At 34.9% G+C, this 19,618-nt stretch overlaps 1 protein-coding gene across 5 annotated transcripts in view; it reads right to left on the bottom strand.

Annotated features, from left to right (window-relative positions):
• Chd2 (chromodomain helicase DNA binding protein 2) overlaps positions 1–19,618 on the bottom strand; it is a 125,526-nt gene that overhangs the window by 48,184 nt on the left and 57,724 nt on the right. For all 5 annotated transcript variants that reach the window (XM_046436623.2, XM_046436613.2, XM_058576962.1 and 2 more), the window contains 8 exons: positions 14,881–15,069; positions 10,459–10,621; positions 10,051–10,203; positions 7,345–7,416; positions 4,097–4,246; positions 3,195–3,343; positions 2,214–2,310; positions 1,563–1,655 (listed from right to left, as the gene is read on the bottom strand). In XM_046436623.2, coding sequence (XP_046292579.1) covers positions 1,563–1,655; positions 2,214–2,310; positions 3,195–3,343; positions 4,097–4,246; positions 7,345–7,416; positions 10,051–10,203; positions 10,459–10,621; positions 14,881–15,069 — 1,066 coding nt within the window. The remainder of the gene's footprint in view (positions 1–1,562; positions 1,656–2,213; positions 2,311–3,194; positions 3,344–4,096; positions 4,247–7,344; positions 7,417–10,050; positions 10,204–10,458; positions 10,622–14,880; positions 15,070–19,618) is intronic.

Consider the following 19,618-nt stretch of genomic DNA (forward strand, 5'->3'; position numbering starts at 1 on the left):
CACTGAGACAACTTCCGCTGCTGGCCAACCGTGGAGTCCATTACACTGTAGTGATTGTTTCCAAACCCTCTCTATTCCTCCCATGAGCCTATGGGCCTACTGCACTTAACCATCACTATAACCTCCAGGTCTCTCTTGCTACTCTATCCTGTGTTGAATCAACCCATGCCTAATCCTTCCAACCATGTTCTCATTTCCATCTAGGAAACCTTTGCTATTTTTATTTTCTATGCTTCCCAAGCCAATCTCCAACTTAGGATAGCCAGCTGATCCAATTTCTCTGATCACAAGTACTAATGAAGAGAATCATAAGAGGGGTTGGGGTTGGGATTGTGGCTCAGTAGTAGAGTGCTCGCTCGCCTAGCCCATGTGAGGCACTGGGTTTGAACCTCAGCACCACATTAAAATGAAATAAAAATATTGTTTCCACCTCTTAAAAAAAAAAAAGAAAGAAAGTCATATGATTCTGCTAACCAACTCCACAGAAAAGCCATCTCATTTGGATTCAGCTGATTCTCTATCAAGTTCCTCCCTAAAACTCACCCACAGCTGTCCCAAATCTTTTCTATCTCTCAGTAAATAACCCACTTACTTTATTGGTACTTAAGGTCACAAACTAAATTCCCACATCTCTTCTCTTCCCAAAGATGAACTTTTTTTTTTATTTTCCAAGGCCAAATCCTCTACCTGGGCTTTTGATTGTATCCTTTTCTGTCTACTCTGGAATGTGTCAAAAGGTCATGTTTTCTTAGAACTTTCAATACTTTCCTATTTTCAAGTTCTTTTGTCAATCTAGTAACATGGTAACATCTTTTTAAAATCTTAACTCCCTTAATCTTATTTTCTTTGTGGGGTGGGGGGGATATTGGGAATTGAATTTAGGGGCACCTGACCACTAAGCCACATCCCCAGCCCTATTTTGTATTTTACTTAGAGACACAGTCTCACTGAGTTGCTTAGAGCATCCCAATTGTTGAGGCTGACTTTGAACTTGTGATCCTCCTGTCTCAACCTCTGGAGGTTCTGGGATTACAGGCATGGGCAACCATGTCCAGCTTCCTTCCTTCTACCTTCATAAATTACTGTCCCTAAGATTTTTGGTAAATACCAATGCTCAGTGGTGCCACCCTGTTCATCTGGTGCCCAGTGTCCACATTTAGCCCTCATCTCATTTAATTTTGTTTCAACAAACATTACTAACCCCCTTTACAAAAGGAAGAAATAAAAAATAAGCACTACCAAGCCTCCCAAATGCACAGCATTTAATTCCACTTGTGTTCCTCAGATCCTCCAAACTCTGGTCTACATCCATCCCACTGACAACACATTCTTAGCCTTCTTCGCCAGCTTATTCTCCTCTGCATGCTGACTCTGGGCAGACAGCCCACTTCAGTGGTTACCTTCATGAGGAAGACTGGAGATTACATTTACAACATACTTATAACTAATAATGATAGTGAGGATAAACAGAGTGCCTAGTAAAAAGAAAGTACCAAAGACATGAGTAAATACTACATAATGAATCAGTGTGCAAGAACTCTTTCCCAATAAGATCTTCATACCTTAAACTGTGATAAAAGCTCATCTGTCGCACTTGTTGACACTTCATTCTCTCTGGTTTCAGCCAACCGTAGAATTTCATCTATATCCATTTCCTGAAGGAACAGAAACAGATATAGTAATTTTCAAAAATTTAAAGAAAAGCAAGAGTCTTCAACATTTAATGAAAATGTTAAATGCAATAAACCAAATTTTTTCCTGAAATCCTCTTTATTCTTATAACTCAAACCTATAATCTTTGTATCTAATTTTTTGTGTAGTTTATGTGCATATTTTTGTATGCAATGCTAAGGATTGAATTCAGTGCCTCACACATGCGAGGCAAGTGCTCTGCCACTGAACCAGAGGCCCAGCCCTATATCTAATGTTTTAAATTATTATTTATGCAAATGATAAGGTGAAACTCAAAAAATATTAGGGGAAAACATAAAGACAGAATCCAAAAAGGATTTATTCATTCTTGCCTATTTGATTTAGTAAGAGCACCAGGTTTTGAAAAGAAAAAAGGAAAGGAAAGAAAGAAAGGAAGAAAAAGAAACTATGTCCCTTCAAATACTTAATAAGCCTCTGACACACTCAGAATCTGCTTCCCAAAATATTTAGATTCTCATAGATGATCCTTCTCAACAAAAGTTTTCCTCATTGTTAATTACCTGAGGCTCTGACTCTTCCCCTTCAAGTTCTTTGAAGAGATCCTCTGCTCCAAATTTCAAAATCGCTGTCAGTTCTTCTTTATTAAAAGGATTTGAGCTGCAGAAGTAAAATGCAGTTGCAATCTCTTAGGAATGTCAAATAAGCACTAAGGAGATATACTTCAGAATACCTATCATTTATACAGGGGAAAAGGTAAATTTTGTCCCAAGAAAAAATGAGCCACAAATACTTCATTTTTTATCCACAGGATTAGTCTATAGTTAGTAAATCAGAAGCCTAGAAAATCAATTCCTGTCCAGTTGGCTCAAATTTATATGATTAAGCAAGAAAAATGAATAACAATATGAAAGAGCATTCACTCTGCCTTTTATAAAGTTTTCACTCACTGAGAATTTTCAACCTTTTCAACTATGATCCAAAATAGAATGCATAAAGCTCTTCTCACTTAGGTTTCTCTTAGATGGAAAATTATATGGAAGCATTCTATTTAGGAAAGACTAATTTGATTTCACCTTAAACACAACTACAGCAGTCTATAATCTGATCAAAGTGTCAACTCACGATTTTCCATCTAAACATTTCTGTCATCATTAGCAAAAAGCACAACAATCTCCACACAAATATTTTTATACACAGTGAAGTAACAGCTGCCAATTCAGTGCCAATTCAATGGTGTCACTGTTGAAAAGTCAAAGGCAACACAGCTTCATTGCGGCTGCTGTTGTATGTCACATGAGGAGCCAAAAGCAAGGGACAGGCAAGAAAAAAAGAGGACCAGCACATAAACAGAAGGTGGGAGAGTGTAAGGCAAGGAAAGCAAAAATAAATGACCTGGCTTCTTTCTTGCAGTTATGATCTTTTCTTAGTTAGATAATGAATGGACTCACAATAGCCAGTAGGTAATCCTATTAAAATTATATCAAATGTGGGTATAAAATCAACTGAATTCTGCCTACCTCTCCAATCTTTCTAACACTTACTTAGATCTTCCAGAGTTGTTTTCCAGAACTGTCCGGCCAGTGGTATCCATGCGCTGAATCACCAGATGGTCCAATACCATCTTCTTTTTGGCCCGTTCTATGATTTCCTCTTCCACAGTCCCTTTTGTAACTAAGCGGTAAATATTTACCTATAGGAAAATAAAATGTTATCCTTATGTCTGACCAAACACCAAGGGAGGAAAAAAAGTATGCTCTCTACTACCATAAATGACCACTATCATAAATGACCATTCATCCAAGTAGGCAGTTTAAGTAGGCTGCATTCTTTAAAAATGTAGCAGGCTGTACTCTTATTAAATAAAATTGCTTCAAATGATGTTATTACAGCCTTATTCTAATAGCAAAAAATCTTACTAAAGATCAACCAGTTTCACTGATGGAAATTTTACAAAAACTGAATCATTGGCCATGACTGAAACCTATGAGTTAGCTATTACTAGAACAGACTTTGAAATTCATATACAAAAGAAACTAGCATATAGTTTTCCAATATAGTACAAAGCTAACATTGCCATGAATAAGAACACATTTTTTCAGCAATGCTAGAATATTTAGCAACTACTTGATATTAAAACAGGGAAAAGGTTTGGCTCTAACCTTTTCATACACATCAGTCTATATCATACATCTTTTTTTGGTTAATTCACAGAAAGTGAGAACTGATATACTTTCAAACAGAAAAGTTAAGAGGCCTTACTAGGTTCATCTTAGCACAAAGCTATCTTCTCTTATTTGTACTACTTATTAAACAGAAATTGACACTTAGGGACAATGAAAGATAAATGGGAGAAAATAAGTATTTTACAAACATCCTGAAAGGTCTGAAAAAAAACCACTTACTCCGATCCCAAAGCTATATCCAGAAGCCTCTCCCCACTGACCTGCTTCTTCTGACCAATTCTGTGGGCTCGGGCTTGTGCCTGCAAGTCATTCTGGGGGTTCCAGTCAGAGTCAAAGATGACCACTGTGTCCGCTGAAGCCAAATTGATTCCCAGGCCACCAGCCCTTGTCGAGAGCAGGAAACAGAAGTCCTGTACACAATGCAATATACTACTTTATGCAGTGGCCTTCTCAGAAACAGTTTCATACTCCAATAAGCCCTTATACCTGGAAACCCCTGCAGGTATGAAGAAAAGTGAGATATGATGGACAAACTTTATGGAAGCTAAAAGAAGGTCAGGGGCTTGATGGCAGAGGGAATTTTCATTTGATTAAAAGGAAGAGTCAATGCAGTGAACAAAGGAGTAAAGTAGAATCTAATAAGGCAACAGGGGCTAGAGAATAAGTGTTATCTCCTGGATAAAACTACTATATAAGAAACTAACTGAAAAGTCAAACAAACTTAATTATTGTAGGAATTGTTCCACCAAGTTACCCAGATACATATTTTCTGGGGAAAGAGAGATTATGTTTATACTAATGCAAGGCGATTAATATAAACAAAGATAGTTAACTCTGTACATATTGATTCATTTCTTAGGCTGGTGAGGAACATAGAACCTGCATTAAACAGATCACATATTGGAACTGGTAAAGAGCACAGGGTCCTCCACCACTGCAAAAACATGCAAAAAGAAAACCCCAAGGCTTGGCTGAAGAGAGTTGTGTAGTAAACACTTAGACACTGACAACCTCCAGTTTTCACAGCAATAATAGTAAAAGATTAAGCAGGCAAGGTGGAACTGCCTTCACCTGAAAGCTCAGAGGAAAACAATAAATTGTATAAGTCACAGAGGAAAAAAGCCAAAAGGGTTTCTATTTTCAGGGAATTTGATCATGTATATCAAAAGCAATGCCTTTTTGGCTCAGAAGTGGGACATAAAAACTTGTAGTGTAGGGTTACATCTTGATAAATGGGCATATTTAATGTACATATGTAGACATAACAAAAAGGTCTCCAATAGTCTAACAGTAAGATTCAAAAGCAAACAGGGCACCGTGGTGCATGCCTGTAATCCCAGCAGCTCAGGAGGCTGAGATAGGAGGATCGTGAATTCAAAGCCAGCCTTAGCAAAAGCAAGGCACTAAGCAACTCAGATTAAAATACCAGATAGGGCTGGGGATGAGGCTCAGTGACTAAGTGGCCCTGAATTCCATCCTCAGTAACAACAACAACAAGAAAGATTCAACAGCAACAGGAAATAGAAATAAAAAGAGAGAGAGAGCTGTCTTGAAAGAATTTTAAACAATTACAATAAGGAATTATCAACAGGTGTGACAATGTATGGTAGTGGTTGATCCTTGTTGAGAAATACTTCTCTGAAGAGAAGCCTAAATAGCGGATAGATTAGGATGAGTTACCAGAAAACTCAACAAAACATTAGCAAAACTCTTTTTTAAATGCTCATACCCTCTTAATTATATCCAACAATAATAAAATCATTAAATCAATAATGTTATAGGCACAAAGAAATATTAGAAATTAAATTCTGTAATACTTTAATAACATGGAGAAAATGCTCCAAGCATAATTTTGAATCAAAGGTGACAACAAAGCCATATGCGGCATGATCCCAATTTGGTAAATATATACAGTAATAAATAGTTTTATCCAATATTCATTTAAATTTACATTCAAATGTTGTGAAAAGCAAGTTGTCTCTGGAATGAGGGTTTTATACAATTTTTCTTCTTGATGCTTTTTACCATCAAATTTGTTAAATGGCATGTTTTTCCAAAATAGTATATTTCATTTTTTAAAATTAATTTTAAAAAGACTATAGGGAATGGTGCAGAACCTATATTTATATACAGCAATGAGGGAGAGCAGAAATCAATTGAGAATTATTCAGAAAGAAATGTCAGAATTTGACTTTTCTCTGAAAAAGGACAATAAGAAACATTCAACTTACACTTTTTGTGTTGGGCTGATGGACATAGGTGTAGGGATTGAACCTAGGACCTTGAACTTGCTAGGAATATGATCTGCCACTGCAACTCAAACTATCTCATACTATCTTTTAAACTAAGAGAATACAAAACCAATTTCAATATATAGCATAATAAAAAAGAGCTGACATTTATTGAGTGTGTACTAGTGTCAGGCAATGTAAACCAGTATCAAACTTAATCATTAATAATAATATTATGAATTATGTTTTGGAATCATTGTACTTTGGCAGTTGAGGAAACAGAAGGGAAAAGAGGGATGAGAATTAGGTGATAACCAATGCTTTTGGTAATTCAATTCCTCATTCCTAATGACTCAATCTTGATCCTAAACAGATTAATAACCAAAGCTCTAAAAGAGAAGTAAAATTTTAGGCTACAGAAACAGCCAGAATACCAGTCTAATAGGATTGTCTGTGACTCTAGAGGCAGAAGACATATCCATATCATTCTGTAATAATAAAATGGACAATTAAAGCTTTTCAGAAAGTAGAACACTAAATCTATTCTATTTAAAAACAAAAACAAAACAAAACAAACGTAACCCAGGCTTTTCCTCTTCGCTACTTCTAGACCTTCTACACTGCTTCCTATACCTCTGTACATTATTCTTTTTTTTTACACTAAAGCTTTTTTCTCTCTCTTCTCTCAAATTCCATGTTAGTTGATCATTTGAATACGATATCCAGTATAATCAGCATTTCTAAATCTATTTTAAGTAGTTCTTATAAAGACATATCCTAAACTACATACTTAACAATGCCAACTCAACTGAGATACTTGGTAATTTAAAAATGTTCCTGCTAACCAGAGTAGAAACATTAAGTAAGCCACATCATAATGGCAAATTCAAGAGAGGCAAACATACTATTCAACCTTTAATTACCAAAGCAGTACAGATCAGAGCCTTCTGATATATTGTACGTGTCAAAACTAATCCTTCTGGCCAGCCCTTTTCCACCCTTTCTTTGCTATTCTTCCAAGCCCATGAACTCATAGCTCAAGGTCACTTGGAGAACTGTCATTAACCCAGACCACAAAGCTAAACAAACATATGTATGCTTTAATGACATATAAACAACAAAAGAGGCATCTTTTATATTAGAGATTTCTCATTCTCAAGACAAGGGAACTGTACTACAAAATGTTTGTTTCTGAAACAAAATACATTAAGCTGAAAAGACTCTCCTCTTGATAGAGAGCCCAAGTTGCCCAAATAATAAAGCCATGCATCGAGTACCTCAGACCCATCTGCATTGAAGTGATCCAGTGCCTGTTTTCGGATTTCTCCCTTGATGGAACCATCCAGACGCTGTAAAAATAAACCACAAGAAAATCATAACGTCAGAAGATCAGCTACACTCAGAATAGAACACCAGACTTGCAACCTTTATTATCACCCAGTGTAAATATAACCACAGTGTAAATATAACCAGAACGATCTGGCAAAGTACTATGAAGGGGCTGTGCGTAAGCAGCATACACTATGTAACTTGAGCTCTCCAGTTACAAACTCAAGGTCAGAAGCTTCTGATTCAAAGGGCTATCTGGGTTTATCCAAGGATCAGAATGACAATCAGGACCTATAAGGAGAAAGATGAAAACGCTGCCTGTGCTTAGAGGCTTGGCTTATTTCTGTATTTGCCGGCATTGGGGAGATTAGCAAATAGTACCACTGGTCACCTAGCAATTAGCTCCTGCAGAAAAATGCTGTTTCTTAGGTAATGTGGTTAAAAATATCACTATTAAGTACTATGTAAACCAAAATATTACTTACATAATTTTTTTAAAAACTATTTTGTGGAATCACTGAAAAACGTTTAAAAAAAAAAATCGATCACATATAACAAGTTTTCCAAAAACTACACTCTTGAAATCAGAGTAAAATGTCTAAGCAGCCAAATTACAACATCAATTAAAGAGAACCTTTGGCATTGACTAGGGCATACAAATTTTTTGTTAGAGCACACTGTCAATTTTAGATACAAAACAACTTTGTCATGTAAAACTACCTAATACATAAAATAGAAATATTATCTGCATGCTATATGTATAAAGCATTTCTTGCTATTTAAAGTCATTTTAACATTTTGTCTCCTTACCATCATGATTTGGGAGAGAGTACTATGATACTTCATTTTACAAAAGGTAAAACTGACCTAAAAAGTGGCTGGCTACAGGCAGAGGACCTACATCTCTCCAGAGCTCTGCGACTGGATCAAAAGCCACCTAACTCAAGTCCACTCACATTTAGGAAGCTCCTTTTTTCTTTCTTATTCACTACAATTCTACTCAGAACCTTGAACCAAACATATGTTTAAATGAATCAGGATCACAGCCTATATTTGAAATCAGAATACTTTAAAGGGCCTCCCTTTAATATTCCCATTAATAGAAGACATTAGACACTACCTAAGTCACTGATTACTGATTAGATATGATAGACCTGAAGAATCCCAGATGAGTTATTCACTAGAGAGAAGAGTTACACATTCATTGTGTGTGTGTGTGTGTTTGTGTGTGTAGATGGAACCCAGGTTCCAAGGCAAACCTTCTACCACTAAGCCACCTTCCTAGGCTAAGAGTAATGCATTATTGATTTAGAAGACATCAAATGATTACCTAGAAACGAAAGCTCACAGCACTCTGACACACTAACTGATCCTTTTGCACTGTGCTGTTTTTTGATAACAGTCACAGATATATTAAGCTAAAACAGCTGTTAAAAGACCAAAGGAACTGGGCACAGTCATACATGTCTATAATGCCAGTTAAGGGGGAGGTTACAGCAGAATGATTCCAAGTTCAAGGCCATAAGAACCTGTCTCAAAACAAAAACTATAAAGAAGTTCAGGGATGAAGCTCAGTGGTGTGGTAGAGAATTTTCCTAGCATACACAAGTCTCTGGGTTAAATCCCTAGTACCACCAAAAAATAAAATAACATGATATAAAATGAACAAAGACCACATAAGATATTTTGAATGGAACAATGAATTTCAAGGTATTCTGACAGCCAATTTGTTCATAATTCTTAAAGCTAGGCCTTCTTAAAAGATAATCACTGACTCCAAGTTCCTTCAATACCAGTATCATTATATGAGTTGGTAAAACAGTTCAAAGTTGAAAAATAAAAATATTTAAAAAATAAACCTAAAGAGTTTGGAGTACAGCTCAGTGGGAAGGACATGTATTTATTTATCATGCATGTGGCCCTGGGTTCAATCCCCAGAACAAAAAAATTAAAATATAACATATTAAAATATAAGGTTTACAAAAGTAAACCTAACAGCCAACACACAATAAAAATACTATATTGAGTCAATATTGCACACATCTGCATGTCTATAAACAGGTCACAGATAAGCTTCTCATACACTGAATACTCCTAAAAATATTATGCTGAACAAAATCTTTTCCCATAGAACATTACAGAGTGAAAAAGAAAATCTGTACTAACAATTCCATGGAGGGAAGACCACCACTACTTGCTTTGGGATACAGTAAGGTTTCAATTTCCCATGTTGTTCTTTGTTTCCAAACTCACTCCAATGTCTACTTCATTTGGGGTGAAGTATAATGCTTCTCTTTCATTTTCTCCCGCCCCAACCTACCCCCCAATCTCTCTTGAATTTGGGCTTCTGAAATTGTGCTCACATCCTTCCTACTTTTAGCACAGACTTGGAGATGTAAGATACTTTCCTCATGCCTAATTCCCCTTTCTCTGATCCTCTCCACCCCCAAAAAAGAATGATATTCACACATCATTTACATTACAGATTTAATCTAAATTGGACAATGAAGTAAAAACTGAGACCTCAAATTAAATTTGTTTTAGCAGGAAATTTTTTGTTTGCTACCTTAATAAGCCAAGTACTCCGTGTGTGGGGGGGGTGGGGGTGGGGGTGGGGGGGGGGTTGCATCAACAAAGCTAATAAACTACCTTACCTGGAAAGGATAATGCTTAATAGTCAGGTACTCAGCCAGGATATCCAACATTCTCACCATCTGAGAGAAGATAAGGACTCTGTTCCCCCTTTCTCGAAGTCTTGTCAACAGTTTGTCTAAGAGAATCAGTTTCCCACTGCTCCTGATCAGGGACTGAAGATTAAAAACACATTCTAATCATCATGTTCAAACACATAACTACTGAAATGTTCTTTTTAATCTGGTACATGTTAGATTTTCTGTTAGATTTTTCTTTCCCCACTTATTTAACTTTTCTCATGTGTTTAAGCTTCTTTTGATGCTTTCCTTGAAAATATTATCAAGGAAGAAAATGAATATATTTATAAAAGCACCTATAGAAACTAAACTCTTTTGAGAAAGTAATTGTGAACAATAGGAACTACATACCAGAAGAATCTCCTGTCCATTTTCCCTTTCATTTTCTTCAGGAGGTTTAATTAGATAACAATGGTTGCAGCATTTTTTCAGTTCCATCACAATATTAAGAAAACCAGATGTACTGCCTCTTGTTCCTTTGGCAAGAGCCTTATAATTCCTGGTCAGTATCCATCTGTAAATCAAAATGATAATGATACTATTAGACTCAAGGAAAACAGAGTGTTATGGTACCTGAAGATACATGATATTATTAAAAAACCAAAAAGGACTAAGAGAAGTTTAAAAAGCAGGGAGGGGTTTTTACCTTACATCTCCAGTCACTGAACTACAATCTCTCAAATCTTCACTCACAACTGAAATGTTACTTATTCTACTTGGTATTTCAACCGCACTGAACACAGGGATAATAAAAGGAGATCTCTCTCTCTCTCTCTCTCTCTCTCTCCCCACACACACACACACACACACACACACACACACACAGAGAGAAAACAGATTATCACTGAAATGCTTTATTGCAATATGAAACTAGAAACAGGTCATGTAACAAAAAGACACTGGTTAAATAAATTAAGATAGACCATAAGTTTAGAAGCTATATACCCATTATACCTGTTGTAAAAAAGTATTTTTTATACAATAAATTCTAAATGACTTAAGTATGACTCATTCAAAATGGGAATGAGGGGAGGAGAAACACACATATGTAGGCATACTCATGTGTAATTCGTAACCACAAACTCCCAAGTATTTAAAATACTTTTCCTTTGGGACTGGGGTTGTAGCTCAGTAGTAGATAACTTGCCTTGCATGTGTGAGGCACTGGGTTTGAAATCTCAGCACCACATAAAAATAAATAAATATTGTGTCCATCTACAACTAAAAAAATATTTAAGAAAATACTTTTTCTGAGTAGTGAAATTTCCTTTCATGTCTCTCAGCCACACTTTTAGAAATCTATCTCAAGATTTTCACTGCAGCATTATTTATACAAGTGATGTATTTAAAGCAACTCAAATGCCACCACTAGGGAACTGACTAAAAAAACTATATTACAGATCCACAATGGAATACTATGCAACTGAAAACAAGTATCTTTATTATCTACAACAGAGTGTGTTTCAAGTGAAAAAAAAAGGTAGAGAAACATGCATGTATGCTATCATACAGCTAAGGAGGAAATTAAAAGGTTAAAATGCACATGGGTGTATTTTTAAATGAAGACATTAAAAAAAAAAAGATACGCATTAAAATGTTAAAATAACAATATTATGTGAAAAAAGAGAAACCAGAATGGAGGGAACAGGGATGGAAGGTAGATTTCTTTGAACATTCCAGATTTTGTATCTTTGCCTTTGGAATTCCAAACATTATATATAAATAATTAAAAAACAATATGATCCCTGAAAATGAAAACTAAAATAAAATAAGTAAATCTATGTATTCCATTGGTGGCCTAAACACACAGAAGAAAAACCATCTCAAGTGTTCAACACTAGTCCATTTCTCATGAGATATATTTTAAAATAAACAAACTTAAACCTACTTTTATTATTCATATTTTAAGTGGTAGTCCTGGCACAGTTATGGATAGTATACACTGGGCTGATGTGTAGTTGAGAACTGGGTTTTTAGCATGGGTATAGAAGCCATACGATCCAATACAACCTCTATAGTACAATATAAGTGCCTTTGGTATCTACAGATGCTCAAGTCTCTGATATAAAATGTAGTATTTGCATATAATTGATCCATATCCTCTTATATACTTTAAATAATATCTAGATTACTTTTAATACCTAATATAAAGCACTATACAATTAGTTCTTATACCACATTGTTTAATTAGTGATGACAAGAAAGTTTGTACATGTTCAATACAGATGGAATTTTTTCCTGAATATTTTGATTCATAGCCGATTGAACCCCCAGATGCTAAGCCCACAGATAGACGGGCAAGTGTAGTATTTTAACTGTAAACAATTTGTAATGGTAGTTTTATCTTCAAAAACAAACTTCCTAATTTTCATCAATGAAAATGCTTGTCCAGCACAGATGTGGAAGCACATGCCTATAATCCCAGCTACTAAGGAGACTGAATCATGAAGATTTTAAGTTCAAGGCCAGCCTGGGCTACTAAGTGAGATCCTGTCTCAAAATGAAAATAAAAAAGGGCTAGGGTATAGCACCCCTGGGTTCAATCCCCAGTACTAAATACAAAAGTATCCAGCACACTGTAAACAACACCTCTAGACCCCAGTTTGTGATATCCAAGTACCATGCCCCATAAAACAGTATGCAGATTTTCTTAGATAAAAGGCCAAATCTTGTTCCAAGGGAGGAAATATACATGATCAATCTAGAACATTTTATCATTCCAGAAGTGACCAAGCTAGCAACTAGTACAGGGTGAGCATTACTAATTAAACATCCAAAATGCTCCAAAATCTAAACATTTTTATATGCCACTATGACACCACAAAAGGAAAATTTCACACCTGACTTCTTGTGACAAAACAGTTAAAATACAAGCTCACTGAAAATAGCATATAATATTACCTTCAGGCTACGTGTAAACAGTATGCATAAGTGTAAAACAAAAGAATTTCATTTTTGTACTTAGGACCCATTCTCAAGATTTCTCATTATGTATACACAAATATTGCAAAATATTAAAAAATTAAAATATGAAACACTTCTGGTCCTAAGCATTTTAGATAGGAATAAGCCTGTATTCGTGCTATGTCAATTTGAGTCAGATAGCCAACTCAAATTATTATCTTTTGAAAATGGCAAAAATCCAAAGTATTTACTCTGCCTTTTGAATTTTTCCTCAGTTTACATGGGGAACTTTTTTTTTTTTTACAGATGTATTCAACCTTTAATGAAAAGCATGATAAAATCTGAATAACACTGTTTTGTAATCTCTAAGTGAATTAATGTATATCGGCAACGCTCTTCTGCTGATATCACAAGCAGAAAGACAACCTCCCTTGAAAGAATATACCTTTGCATTCTAAGAAAGAGTTATGCTGAATCTGAGTCTAATCAAGCCTCTATATTTATATATGAGTGTATAAAACACACAAGTTCAGAGGAAAATGTTAATGATGCAATGGAGCTAAAATTGACAAAATCCAGATATGACAAAAATCTATAGAACAGTCAGCTTCTTCACACAAAAATTGATAAAACAAGGGAAGAATAGAATTAAAATAAATGTAAGAGATACACAAACCAATCATAATGTATGGAGCAATGCAGATACCAAGACAAACAAACAAGTGTGTGTGTGTGTGTGTGTGTGTGTGTACCAGCAAAAGTAAAATTTACTGGAAATACCTGTTATGGAATTATTGATTTATCTTACAGTATTGTAATAACTATCAGCAACAACAACAAAAAAGTCCTTATCTTTTAGAGGTATACACTGAAACATTTATGGCATGTTTGTAGAATATATTTTAATATGATGGGGAGGTGCAAGAAAAGATAGCTAAACTAATATTGGGAGTGAGTTAATAATTTTTAAAGCTGGATTATGGGGTACATGAGTTTGTACTATTCTACTTACATGTCTTTGAAATTTTCCACAATAATGATTTTTTTTAAAAAAATCACAATGAGGGGCTGGGAATATAGCACAAGTGTAGAGCATTTGCCTGGCATTTAGGAGGCCCTTGGTTCAATCCCCAGAACCACCACCAAAAAAAAAAAAAAAGAAAACAAAACAAAAAGAAAAAAGAAAACAAAAAGAAAAAAGTCAGATAATAATTTTTAAAAATTAAAATCTTAAAGCCTATTACAAGCACATTATATATTGACCTCTGTCCCAAATCCATTATTTTGGTTTTAAGGTATTATAGACTAAACCAAATATATAACTTGCCTGTGTCACTTGGAATGCTAGAATGATCAAATATTCACCCTATAGCAAAATGGTGAGAGCTTTTTCTGAACCTTCACAAGCCCCAACTTACAACTCCATTGGTGAACAATGGTGTGCTCTAAATATTTGTCTCTTGTCTATGTTCCCTATCACAACAAGGATTCTGGCAGGCACATATTCCATTTATTTTCATGTTCCCTGTAACTAGTAGCCAAGCACTTTGTAGAGGTTAATAAATAATTTAATAAGTGACAGAGAAAAGAAATAATTACAAATAAATATTTACTTGTGTCTATTGGTAGGGGGGGTAATATGAAGAATGAACATATACTTCAGACCATTTACATAATAAAAACTGCAAATTCTCACAGACAAAAAAAGCAAGAATACCTCTTTTCTGACCAAATATAAATTTCAACTTAATCTATAATGTGGCTTCAGGGGTTAAAAAAACACAAATTATTTGTCAAATATCTATCTAATGGCTTCACAGTACTCATCTCAATCACTTACGGCCTAATCCAGAAAAAAAACTTGCTTACTTGTAATACTGTTTCTGAAGGGCCGACATCTCTACTCTGAGAATCTGTTCCACTTTGGCAGGAAGGGATTTCTCCACATCTTTTTTGACTCTCCTGAGAAGGAAAGGCTCTAGCACCTTATGAAGACTCTGGTAGCCATTTTCTCTTCCCTTTCCATGGTCTTCTTCAAAATCTTCCCAGAATTCAAACCTATGGACATAATTATCATATTTTTACTTACTTACAGAAAGATAAAAGATAATTTTTACAACTAAAATTTCTTCTACAAGAAATCAAATGGGAAAAGAAAAAAAAACTGTTAAAACAAAATGAATCTTTCCCACAAAGAAAGACAAATTCTACCCATCAACTATCTCTTGAACAAAAAAAGAAACAAAAAGGAAAAGGAAAATCAACTGATTTGATTCTATCAGTCTACACTGGATAATAGCAGATTTCTAATTCCTCAGATTCAATCAAGAGTTTATAAAATATTGTCATAGATCATTCACTTACAATGTTAGTAAACATAAGTTATTCTCATGAAATGTTACATAAAACAATTAATCATCAACTATCTTTTGATAAGCTACAATTTCTTGGGGAAATAAATGCAGAGATAAAAAACAATTAATGGCAATACTATTATAGTAAGTTACTGCTCAAAGGTAAAAGTTACATAACTTTTATCAATAATCTTCACAATACAGGTTAAAAAGTTAAGGCATTATAATGATAATAAGCAAGATTATAGAAAAGACATGAAGATCAGTAAGTAATCCACCTTTAATACTAACAGAACTTGGGGACATATTTCATTAGTGAATTCAGATAGTGCACTCATAATAATACTACCTAAATGCTACAAATAAAAAGTTTCTCATATATAAATCTTAATCTACTAAAGGATCTATTGCAGAAATCCAGAATGGGACATTATCACTACTTTCAAAAATAAAAAATGAGGGAAATTTATTTCATGAAGATTATGTGCTTTATCTCTCCACTACAGAACCACTGAAGCTCTTGAAAAAAATCAGCTTGGTTCTATATAGACTGAAGTGCACAGGTAAAGGCAAAATGTTCATTTACTGAAGCTAGACTTGGAAACTGAACCACTGTCCTAACACCTGTTGTATGACACCAGTGGGGCTGTTCTACTGAGACCAGTCAAATGTCAGACAGCCCAAACCAGGTGACCAACATTAAATAGAACTCAAAAGCATATGCCATCTGGGAGGACAGAAGTCAGAGACAGCACACACCAACACGACAACCGACATGACAGTCTCAATAGTCCATTGTCATTTCTGAACTCTTAAATAGCCAAGCACTTCATCAGGTACTGCTAGGTAGACCAATTATCAGCCTTAACTACATTTGGCAAAGCCTGAAATATCTTCAGGAAAGTAAACAAAATATTCTCTTGTGGCATAAATCCAAAACACTTATTAGACAAACATGAGTATAAACCTAAGTTAAATGTTTCAAGAACAAAATAAAATAAATGAGGAATTAAAACTAATAAAACTCAATTATTAATATCAATGTTATTTTATTTTTAAAACTAATAAGAACATTTAATGTAAAATGAATATCATAGTGGTGGACATGATACATCACATACAAAATGTGCGAAATGACTAAATATCAGTAGAATAGTTACTATATCAGGTCATTTTCTAAATACCTGGGAGATCATTTCAAAAAGCTAATTTCATTAAATGATTATTATTTTAATTATGGTAGTCTAAAAAATTAAGCATAACCAATATAAGATTTACTTCCTACTATTTTAGGCAACAAATATTTTTATATGGCTACTGTATTCTTATTGTAGTAAAGGAGTTGTTATGAGATACAATTTTTTTAGCTACACATATTGAGGATATATACATATCATCCATAAATTTGTGAAATGTCCATGGTTGCTTTCCCTCTAAACAACAGAGATGAATAATTGTGACATAAACTATATGGCCCATAAGCAAAAACTTATTTACTATCAGAACCTTTAAGGGGGGGGGAAAAAAAGGAACTTTAAGAAAGTTTGCTGCTTTGCAATGATAATTATCATATGTTCCAAAAGATCATAACTGTGAATGCATGGCTCTATATCATATCTAGAGATTATTTTAGAGACATCCCTGCTATCCACTTCTGTGCTTAACTTTTCTCTCACAAAAGTAGAAATGATTTTTTTTTAATTATCAAGACCTTGAACACTTTTTAAAAATTGGTTACTGTAGTGTTTTAAGAACAAAATTTTCGGGCTGGGGATGTGGCTCAAGCGGTGGCGCGCTCGCCTGGCATGCGTGCGGCCCGGGTTCGATCCTCGGCACCACATACAAACAAAGATGTTGTGTCCGCCAAATACTAAAAAATAAATATTAAAAAAAAAAATTCTTTGTAAAAAAAAAAGAACAAAATTTTCAAAGAACAAAGATCTGTTCCATAGGAAAAAAATAACTGTATGCCTAACTCCAATGCATTACTTCATAAATGATTCAGCTCAAAACTCTAGAACATATTACCTGAATGATAATAAATATCTAACAGAAAAATCAACTCAAAATTCCTCTTTAATTACAAAAGCAGGACATATGATTTTTCCCAAAAAAAACATAGCCAATAATGGGTGGAATATGATGGGTGCGCAACAAAAGAAGCTCAAATCCTTATGATCCACATCAACAGTCAGGTATACAAAAGCAAACCCTAGTAAGTATTCCTTGCTAGAAACTACATACCACATTCTACTCCTAAAAAGCAAGCATGGGGTGCTGGGGTTGTGGCTCAGTGGTACAGTGCTCACTTAGTATGCATGAAGCACTGGGTTCAATCCTCAACACCACAAAAATATAAAAGTAAAGATATTGTGTCTACCTAAAATTAAAAAAAAATAAATATTTAAAAACAAAAACACCAAGCATGGATGTTACCACTGTGCCTCATGATTCCTACTATGTAGGCGGCCTTAATGGTATTGTGAAGAAAGTACTTTTTCCTCTTAGAGCCTGAAGTTCAAAGGGAGTTGGCCTTGTTCCATCCATTTATTAGTTATATAGTATAAGACATATTTTTATAATCTAAAAATCATATTCTTATTAGTAATAAGAGACCTAAATATATATCATGTATCAAAAAGATCAATATAAAAAAATGATAAAATTGGTTTAATATGCATAAAATTTCTTAACCATTTTAGAAAGATTAAAAACTAAAAATTGATAAACTCTCCTATTTCTAATCCTTTGTACAATTTTTTTAAACCTTCATCTTATATAAAAACAAACTTTTATTAAAAAAATTTACATGTGAAGGATAGGGTACCTGTTAAAGAATATATAGCAAATTTTTTTAAAATTTTTCTTTTGTAGTTGTAGATGGGACAAAATGGTTTCATTTTATTTATTTTTTTTATTTATTTTTATGTGGTGCTAAGGATTGAACCCAGTGCCTCATGCATGGCAGGCAAGTACTCTGCCACTGAGCTACAGCCCTAGCCCCAGAATGTTTTTTTTTTTTTTTTTAAAGAGACTGAAGCAACTGGCTGTCTTCAAGAGAGTGACTACTGGGCTGGGTTGTGGCTCAGTGGTAGAGCGCTCACCTAGCACGTGTGAGTCACTGGGTTCGATCCTCAGCACCACATAAAATTAAAATAAAAGTTATTGTGTCCACCTATGGCTAAAACAAATATTTAAAAAAAGAGAGAGAGTGTGACCACTATTGACTCTCAGAGCTCTAGGGAGGAAAAAAAAGCATCCAGGTGACGAGCAAACAGGACAGACAAAAGAATAGTGATAAAAAGGGGCAGGGCCAGGCATGGTGGTGCACGCTAGGCATGGTGGGGTGCACCTATAATCCGAAGATCTCAAGAGGCTGAGCTTGAGACTGAGGCAGAGGATCGGAAATTCAAAGCTTGCCTCAGCAACTTAGCAAGGTCCTAATAACTCAGCAACATCCTGTCTCAAAATAAAAAAATAAAAAGGATGTGGGATGTGGCTCAGTGATTAAGTGCCCCTGGTTTCAATCCTTAGTATACGCAACCCCCACCCCGAAAAAAAGAAGGGGTAGGTAGGACACAATATGATAGGACAGCCTGGAAGACATCATCAGGACCCCTTCAACCATAGCAGTTCTTAACTGGTGGCAGTACCCCCTCCACCCCCAGGTCTGGAGATGTTTTTGGCTATCATTATACCAAGGAGGAATTACTACTGGCATATAGTGTGTAGAGGCCAGGGGTACTGCTTAACATCATACAATGCAAATGATAACCCCCATGAAAAAAATTATCCTGCCCAAAACATGCGAAGATTCACTTTCTATTCTATTTCTGGGTTGTGGTGGGGGTGGGGTTCACTTTAGGCTTATCCTATCAACAGTAGTAGTGAAGGCAGCACAGCTAGATGGTGAAGTTTCTCTACGTATCTTCTCAAGAGTCTTAAACAAGTCTTCACCAAAAAAAAAAGTCAAGAAAGAATAGGCAAGGACAATAAATTTGCTGCTAACATGCCCACCTTATAAGAAATACTAAAGGAAGTCTCAGTGGCAACCTTAATCGACAGGAGTAAATCACTGGAAATGATAAAATACATGAAAGATAATATAAATGTATTTTTTTTAAGTTTCCTTAAAAGACAAACCTGTAGAAAACAATGATAATATCACTGTATTCTTTGGTTTATAACATGAGGAGTAAAACTGGAATTGTAGTAGAACAAAAATGTTATATTTTTAACAAAATTAAGTCAGG

The sequence above is a fragment of the Marmota monax genome, unplaced genomic scaffold, assembly GCF_021218885.2.
Source record: "Marmota monax isolate L192 unplaced genomic scaffold, Marmota_monax_Labrador192_F-V1.1 WCK01_AAM20220418_F8-fsc00005, whole genome shotgun sequence".
Classification (NCBI taxonomy): Eukaryota; Metazoa; Chordata; class Mammalia; order Rodentia; family Sciuridae; genus Marmota; species Marmota monax.